This window comes from Polyodon spathula, chromosome 17 (genome assembly GCF_017654505.1).
Source record: "Polyodon spathula isolate WHYD16114869_AA chromosome 17, ASM1765450v1, whole genome shotgun sequence".
Classification (NCBI taxonomy): domain Eukaryota; kingdom Metazoa; phylum Chordata; class Actinopteri; order Acipenseriformes; family Polyodontidae; genus Polyodon; species Polyodon spathula.
In genome coordinates, this window is record NC_054550.1 from 2,952,994 (window position 1) to 2,962,014 (window position 9,021).

Below are 9,021 nucleotides of genomic sequence, written 5' to 3' on the forward strand. Positions count from 1 at the left end.
CTGAAATTCTCTCGTTTTTTACTTTTTTTTTTTTTTTTTTTTTTTCCCCCTCCCAGAAATGCATGGAGAACAAGAACACGATTTTAGCAAGACAAAAAGACATGCAGTCTTCATTGGAAAAGGTGAAGCGACTCGTCCGCCTCATTCAAGGCATCGACCTTGTGAAATCCATTGACACGAACGCAGAGGGCATCTCTAATGGTACAGACTGTGTCAACAACAACAACAACAGCGGCAGCAGCAACAACAAAACCTCAGAACCCTCTCCGCCCCCTGCAGTGAACTGTAACAGCTCTGAAGACATGAAATAACCCCACAGTAATACAAAGGAGCCAGATCCTTGCTGAACGCTCAGAGTACCCACTCGCACCCGGAGGTGCCCAAGTTGCCAATCTATATATAATTTCTGTTGTTGTGAAATATTGGACTGTGTTAACGGCAGATTCCCATCCAGAGTGCCAGCTTCAAGGGGGAAGGGGATGGGGAGGGGGGCTTTTGTACCAGCATCATGCCAATTTAAAAATACATCACACCAGTGTGTGCCTGCAACAGTCGCCAAGACCTCCTTCTGGGGATTGTTCTTAGGTTCTCTTAGTCTTCATTTCTAGCTAGGGGGAGTAAGGTCAAAATGTCCAAAGACTCTTATTTGCCCTAGGGTTCTGCTCGAGAGTACGTTTGGACTGATATTTAATATTAAACCAGAACAAATCGTGCAGATGTGAGAGAAAAAAAACAGAAGGGGTTTAATATGTTGAACACAGTATTTATTTGAAGATGAGGAGATAACAGAAGTATTGCGGCATTTTTGATAACCAAGATACTTTGGGCATTGATGGATCGCTACATAAGAAACCATGGGTTGGGTAGATAACCCTTCCCCAGAAACACTGTGGTACTGTACAGTGTAGGGCCCCCCCTAGATATCGCCACCACAAATTGACGAACGTCCAAAGTCACCACTGTTGTTGGTGAAGCATCCAAAAGCAGCACATGGTACTGTTTCAAATTGCTGCTGTTTTTTTTGCTTTTTTTAATAATTAAAAAAAAAAAAAAAAAAAAAAAAAAAGTAAGAAAGTGCATTTATTTACAGGTTGGCCAGTGTGACAAAGGAGTAACACCGGAACATGCATGGTAATTTATAGGAAATAGTGTCAGTCCTATGTAGTGAGTTTTGTGAGTCAGTGTCAACAAAGCAAAAACGCAATCTCAAAAATTATTTATTTCTGGGGATTTTTTTTTAATAGAAAAAAAAAAATATTCAGGTCTTCCTAGTGTTATTTAAAAATAATAATAAAAAAAAAAGATCAAGAAAAAAAAGTGCTTTTCTGTTTCCAAAAACAGCAATTTCTATTAAAAGGGTGTTAGAACTGGAGTTGTTTCTGTACATAGTTTTGTTTTTTTAAAAGAAAATGTTCTTTGTATATAAAATACACTTGATGTCGTCTGTTAAATTCTGAACTGCCAAATGCTATTATATCCAAATCCAGCAGGGAATTGTCTTGTAATATCATTTTAAATTTAAAAAAAGGAAAGATGCAATTAGGAGCCCCTGGCAACAAATCAGTAAGCTTGTTGCACCAAGCTAGACTTTTGTAAATTGTTAATAATCATTGATCCTTTAAAAGTGTTGCAGCATAATGTTTTTATAATAATGAACTGGAATGTCTTAAGGGTTAAAGATGTTGGACTTCCTTTTTACAAAGAAGCAAAGAGAGGAACTAGTAAAACCATCGGACCCTAAAGAGCCCAAGCCTGTTGTAAAGAAACCCTCTTTTAAAAGAAAAGAATAAAAAAAGGAGAGCTTTTTTTTTTTTAATATGCATTTTGTTTTAAAAAGATCATTGGGGAAAGGTTCATTTTTAAAGGTGGCCTGAGCAATGTTTTGAAATGTTCATTTCTGTCATTTTAAAATGTCACAGAGTAGCATGTCAGTAGAGTTCTGTGGTTTGCATACTGTTGTGACTTGAGGAGGAGGAGGAGACTTTGTTGCTAAACTCACAGATTCACTATCAAGCCGCTGCATGTAAACCTGTTGGGTTTATTTTGCTGCAGTCCAGATTCTGAAATATAGATTAAGTATCTCACATGGACTTCTAGATTCCTATGAATTCTTAAGAGTTATGTTTATGGAGATATTTATGCAGGGTACTTGGTTTAATTATGCTGCACCTCATATATGTTCGTGATTCATTGCTAAAGAAAAAGAAACTTAAAATACCTGCAAGAAAGAAAAGGTGATGCAATTTGTTTTAAATATAAAAATAATGATGACAATATTGATACAAAACATAATTTAAATGCAAGGTGTAGGTTTCTTTAAACTGTTAGCAGACCAGTGGGGTCGCAGGAACTGTTTTCTCGATTCTCCAAATGATAAAGCAGACAGCTCGAGTTTGTATCATTGAAAAGGGGTGCTGCACAAAAAAAAAAAACATACAAAGTTTTCAGATGCTGTAAATACCTCTAGTGTTTTAAAGTGACGTGTTAATTGGTTTATTGACACATGACATATCAAGTTTATATCAAAAGCAATTACATATCCTAAGCACATGCACCAGTTCAAGGCCAGCTGGGTTTTAAACAAATAAAAAAGAAGTTCCTAAGAGGAGTGAGAAAAGTATCCAAGACAATAATCCCTGGGAATATGGACATGCTCTTTGACCAGGTCTATCTGACGTGTGCTTCGTCATCCATACTTTGCACATGATTTACTTGAGTTTTTAGGTTTTCCTTATCAGAACTTGCTATCAAGATTGGCACCTTTTTTAAATCGTTTTTTAACATATTGTTAAAAAAATGTATATATTGGTAATTGAAGTGAAGCTGACAAAAAAAAAAAAAAAAAAAAAAAATGAACAAAACATAGAGGAATATGTTTGTTTTTATTGGGCCCCTGTGAAGTTTTGATCGTATTGTTGAGACCTCTTAGAAAAGTAGATCCAAAGTTCTTCTGTATTACCAATGGCAGACTGACACAACTATTTATAACGTAGTATTTTTTACATTTGTGTTATGTAAATACATACTTTACATATCTGGTACTCATGCCTTTTTTTGCCTAATAAACTCTTGCAAATAATAAAAAAAAAAAAAAATCAAAACACTTCTAGTTTTTGTAGAGTCCTTTAGAGGTTTGCACTGCACTAATGTACAGACAGTCACAATTGCATTACAAATTGGAACAGATTTGAAACCTGGAAAGTAGTTTTTTTTTTTTAATCAATTATTTTGTTATGTTTTCCTAATAAATGAATTCATTTACAGGTATTTGTAAAACAAAAAAAAAGACACCTTTTTTTTCTTTTTTAATTTTATTAGTGTTAATTTAATAGTACAATTTAGTAAAAGGTTCTGCCAAATTACTGAATGCATTGTCTTGGGTTGCTTGGAAACGGCACGCAGTGTACTGTGTGCAGCTACACACTAACAGTTGCCTTAACAAATTATTCCTTGTGCTGAACATGTTGTGGTTTTTATTAAATTTGTTTGTTTTGACAGCAAATCAGATGAAGTTCACTTAACTCCACAAAGACAGCCACCTGGTGAAACACATGCAAAGGTTTAGATGATGATGCTAATATACCAACTACAACTTGATCATTAGATTCATCCTTGATCAGTCTATCCTTCCTTTTGGTAGAGACTCCTTGTTGGTAGTTTCAGTAGACTAATTCAGACAAATAAATAAAAAAAAAAAAAAAAAAAAAAAACAGTGGGATGATTGGGGCGGACAAAGCCATTTTAGGGGCTGCCTGCGTCCATTGTCACTGCTGGAGCAGGTCACTGCTACAGTGTGCAGACACTAAATTAGAAGAACAAATCTCTGCTCAACAGTAATTATATGTGAACCACCAGCATGATGTGTCTGGAGTTAGGTTATCATATTAGTGTCTATAAATGAATGATCCTGGATTAGACCTACACAGCATGACCATTGAAGTTCAATGCTATTGTAACAAAGGTGATTGTTCGCTTGCATACATAATCATTAAAACAACTAAAATACTCAAGGAAAAGATGTTCTACTTGGCTTTTGACATATTTCTTCGGGTACTGTATGATTTCTACATTTTTAACTCGGGCATGCTCGTACTGAAACAACACGTTGACAAGACCGATCAGGGTTTTGTGTTTTTAATGAGGTACAAACTCAAAGAACTGAAACCCATTAATTTAATAAGCGTTCTACAATACATCCTATAGTGAAGGATACTGATGTACAAGTTTGCAATTAAAAAATAGATGTACCCAGAGATCCTTTATTGCGTTCTACTATTTGAAAAACTTATATTGAGTCATGGTTTCACCTAATTTCTGTCAATACCTGCAGTGCACCAGATCTTTAAGAAAAAACTGTCAAGTTGTCCAAATCTGTAATAGCCTGCTGTAGAACACTAAAGACAGGGAGCAAGGCAAGACCCCCTCACCACATCACAAGCATGCCTACAAAATTAAATGGCTACAGAACATTACAGCAGGTCTTTTGTAGAAAGTAGATATTGTCTAGTAGAATATGGAGTTATGTCTCCCTTTCTGCTCTCTGTACACACAACTTTTCTTTTTTTAACCTTGTGCACAGCGATTATAATTAAAATAACACAATGTGCGCAAAATATATATCTTCCACTTTGTTAAACACAAACCAAAAAAATTATATATAAGGTTTCATTTGAATAGGGAACACTTGAATAGGACACTTGCATGTGCCCCCTCGTGTAAAATGTTTATTGTACTTCAGACATTTTCTTGTATGAATTCTGGTTTTAATTGTATGATTTTGATATTGAGTGTATTTCAACTGTATTTACCATGCATTGCATATAATGGTCTCCCCAGAATGTAAAGTCTGTCCCTGGGAAGGCTGATGCAAGCTGCAAGTCCAGCCATTCTAAACCCTCTAATACCTAAATTGTCAACCTTAAAAAAAAATTAAATACAAACCCAAATATCAGAGCCAAAGTTAGTCTAAAGCTAAGGGAACATGAAATGTCACTTTCAGCACACACACAGCCTGGAGTGCATTATTCTTATTGTACAATGACTCGCACGGTAGAAGAGAAAACAACAACTAAGACTCATTGCATGTGTTTAAAAGTGATTTTAATTAGACGCACGTGGAAATAACATTCCGCCTCATAAAATAGTTCCTGTTTTCCATTTACAAACTAGTAAAGTATTAATTGTGATGTTGTAATAGTATATTAATGTTACAGCTCAGGTTAATGTTTAAGCCCACTCTAAGCCCCACATAACTGCTTATTGTTTAAGGTAAAATTCCCTTCAGGAATTGTGTAATTTTAGCCTGTGTTGTGGCGGATTGATATGTCGCGGTTTTCAGTGAGGAGGTTGCCAGTACTAGATCCATGATGTTATGCTGGGATAACATCACGGGTCTAGTGCAAGGCTGACCAATCGGAGCTCAGGATTTTTTCTTGCCATTGTTTAATAAGCTATTTATTACGCTAACAATGGTTATTACATGCTGATATTATACAAGGTCTCACCCAAGTCACGCATTACAGGTAGAATTTTTAAGATTGGTTTTCTCTCCATTGCTTTCACTTGTGAAATGTCTTTAAGCAAAGAACGAATTGAGATCATTGCGATGTGTGGTGCCGATTGTCAACAGCATGCAATTTAACAGAGCATCCTAATCAGCATACTATGATGGAGCCTGTGATGCCTAACTTCTGGGATACTCTTGTTTATTTTTATTTCTTATTTCTTACTGCTAGCACACGGACTAGTTCACCGCTACCTGCCAATCTGCTTTATGTGTCTTGCTGTGTTGTTGCTAAAAAGAAGCTTTAGTCTTTGCAAATCCCTATGTAAAAATGAACTACTTCTGCAGTCATCCCTTCTGAGTCCTGAGATCCTGAAAAACAATGTTGGACCCCAGACTCCCCGCTCCCTCACCACTGCACGGTCTTGCTGCGAGTGAGTCTGCTCTTCAGGGCGTGTCTCATCTGGAGAAGGCGGGATCGCTTCTCCATGGCGATCAGGTGTTTGCAGAACTCCAGTCTGACCTCTCTGATCAGCTCGCAGACAGCGCCTTCAACAGCCGGGAAACTCTCAGCCACAGAGAGCTCGTAGAAGCCACACCTAGAAAAAACAAACAATGCTGCAAGATTACTACAGTAATCCCACTCGCGCCAGATAGTTGGCTGAATTGCCTGCCGTATTGACTAATGTGGGGCAATGCCACCTGTGGAGGGTATTATTGAGATTTAAAGTGTGGGGTCCAATATTCCCAGCTCTTTAGGCAATAACTATATAACTTCATGGTGTACGGCCTGTAAAAGAAGATCATTGTCTTAAATCTAACACTGACACAAAACAGTAAGTACCTTAGATCATTAACCAGAGACTGCCCCTCCTCCATCCTGACAACACGTCCATTCTCCATGTCACACTTGTTAGCCACAATAACCGTGGGTATACCTGCAACACAGCGCAGGAGGCTATTACTGCAGTAAAAAATATTGCTGCATGTATTACAGTGCAACAAACTCCAGAGATTCATAATTCAACCAGTCAGTGAACTGTAGGCGTCTGGTAATTCTGTTTTGGTAACTATAACCCCTCCGTGTCTCACCTAGGGTCTGCTTGACGTGGTCTATGAGCCTCTTGAGGCGGGACACAGACTCGAAGCTGCTGCGGTCCGTCACAGAGTACATGATGAGGAAGCCATCCCCCCACTTGATGGAGCTCTCCAGAGAGCTGGCAGCTGGTCCTACACACTGACGGTACAAAAGCATTCTGCTATAGAATTCCAATTTAAAATTAAAGGGTGCAAACAGTTAAGTTGCAAATAAAATCTATTTTATTTCAGATGTTTTAAAGTAAAAAAAAAACACACCACCATAATACTACTACTAATAATAATAATTTAAAACATTCAATGCGCCTGTGTACCTTTTTATTTGCTGTGTCCAGTATCTCAAGGTCAATTGCTTCTTTATCCACTACTTTTCTACACCTGTATGTTACCGCTATTTAAGATTTTAAAAAAGAAAACACAGGACAGTTAACAGCGTCTCCTATAAAGGTAGCAGTATTTCTTTGTATGTTTGTTTGTTTTAAAGTCTGGAGTGGCAGGGCAGAAGCTCTGTAGATAGTGTGTGTGTGGGAATGCAAGGTTGGCAGTGACAGGGTTAAATCTAACCCCGCCAACAATCACAGGTGTGGTCGTTGCCCATTAGATAATTGGGGAGTAGCCTCATGTACATAAAGAAGGAGAAATTCTGTGTCTGGGAGAGGGAGTAGGTGATTTTTGCATTGTTTTTGATCAGTAATGTTTTTGCTATCCTGTCACAATTGGTGTGTTACCTTTTTTATGGTCATATTCTCCAATAAAGCGCTTGGTGATGAATCTGACACACAGAGCTGAAAGAAAACAGAACACAACATTCAAAGCTAGCTGCAGATCCAGAAATAAATCCCAAACCACATTACCTAGTAATGAATGGCAGAGATTGTGTGCACCTCCCTTTTGCGTGTGTCATTAAACAATTATGCATGATGAATAATTATTTTACAAACACAGTAAACAAACTTGGACTAAAATTGACTGTTATTGACAGCACAGGGATGGAATATGACTCCCATTGCATAGCAGTTTGATCCATTCCTGGTTTTACTATTTTAATAAGTCACACCTGAGCTTGTTACCTATACACTGTGGCTAATCAAGCTCGTAGCAAAACCTGGAATAGTCTCATTTCCATCCCTGGACTTCTATCAGTGTCAGTGAAATAAGCCCCCAGCTCTCACCAGTTTTGCCACAGTTATCCTGCCCCAGGACCACCAGTTTGGCTCGACTCAGCCTCCTCGTCTGGCTGCTCTCAGTCATGGTTTAAGGAGAAGCCAGCTCTCCTTGGCAATCACTGCCATCAATACACTACCTAGAGCTGTCCAGAGAAGTCACACAATGGAATGATTGGTAAACAACAAGACCTGACTGTTGCTAAACATTTTCCAGTATCCCTCTGCTAGCTTTGCTTGTAAGATTATTTATTTAGTCTAGCAGTTACACAGTGGTGGTTCTTTAATACATTTAAACCTGTTTAATACTATTTGCATTTCTGAGGGTTACACGGAGTTAGCCAATTCCATTTCAATCTGTTGAACCTACAACAAAACACACAGAGCTAACAGACAAATACTGTTTGAAAGGCCATCTTGAGTGAAGTTTTTTTATATAGTGAATGTTTGACACTGCCTCTAGTCCAGGAGATTGTTAGTAGGCTCTGTTTGTATGGCTCACAAAGAGGATTTGTCCAATTATTTTTCTCTTGGATAATTATTTTACTAATGAACAGTATAGCAGTTTAAACTGAGAACGAGAAAGCCCTTCAATTAGAAATACAGAACACGTGATTGAAACACAGTGCACTGAAATTAAGAATTCACATCCAAACACAGAAAACATATAGCCCACATTACAAAACATTCTAGTATAAACCAATAAAAAAAAACAACAGAGGCAAACGCATTTCTCAAATGATACCTAAATATCAATCAACAAGTACTTTAAAAAAAATATAATAATTGTTACTTACCTTAGCTTTGGAAAGAATATGTCCTAAAGGTGAATTATAAAATGTAAAGAAGAAAGGATCAATACTGTATATCAGGCAAATGTATCTGCCCTTTAAAGAAAGACTAGACTCGTTCCCATACTGTGCACAGTTCTGTACCCTGTGAGGTCTATGTTGAATGTTGCTGCTCTGTGCTACAATCACATACCACTTAGTCTAGCAGGCAGTCTGTCCCCCACAGCACAGGCACTAATTATTAACAGAATAAACCAGGGAATGAGTTTTATTATAGCAAACAAGGTATTTGTTCTTTTCCCATGAAGTATTTTTTTTTCCTCTCTCCATGCATGCGTCACAGCGGGTTTGAATCTGAATTCATTCTGTAAAATCTTCTTTCCAGCTCTCATTAAACTGCACTTTGATTTATTGTGGCTGACAGGACATCGTGCCATCCCCTTTCAGGCCTGCTTTAAAGTAGCTC

The 9,021-nt window shown here is 37.6% G+C and overlaps 2 protein-coding genes across 7 annotated transcripts in view; one reads left to right on the top strand and one right to left on the bottom strand.

Annotated features, from left to right (window-relative positions):
- The window catches only part of LOC121329959 (PHD finger protein 21A-like), a 61,871-nt gene extending 58,776 nt beyond the window's left edge, over positions 1 to 3,095 (top strand). For all 6 annotated transcript variants that reach the window (XM_041276092.1, XM_041276088.1, XM_041276091.1 and 3 more), the window contains one exon: positions 57 to 3,095. In XM_041276092.1, coding sequence (XP_041132026.1) covers positions 57 to 311 — 255 coding nt within the window. In that variant the 3' untranslated portion in view covers positions 312 to 3,095. The remainder of the gene's footprint in view (positions 1 to 56) is intronic.
- Positions 3,096 to 5,092: 1,997 nt separating this feature from the next.
- On the bottom strand, positions 5,093 to 8,990 carry zgc:110699 (uncharacterized protein LOC325371 homolog). Its single transcript, XM_041276820.1, has 7 exons — positions 8,562 to 8,990; positions 7,774 to 7,910; positions 7,330 to 7,386; positions 6,916 to 6,992; positions 6,596 to 6,740; positions 6,348 to 6,441; positions 5,093 to 6,102 (listed from the first exon to the last, which is right to left on the bottom strand). Exons 2-7 carry the CDS (start codon positions 7,850 to 7,852, stop codon positions 5,913 to 5,915), a joined length of 642 nt encoding a protein of 213 aa, XP_041132754.1. The 5' UTR covers positions 7,853 to 7,910; positions 8,562 to 8,990; the 3' UTR covers positions 5,093 to 5,912.
- Between the last annotated feature and the right edge of the window lie 31 nt (positions 8,991 to 9,021).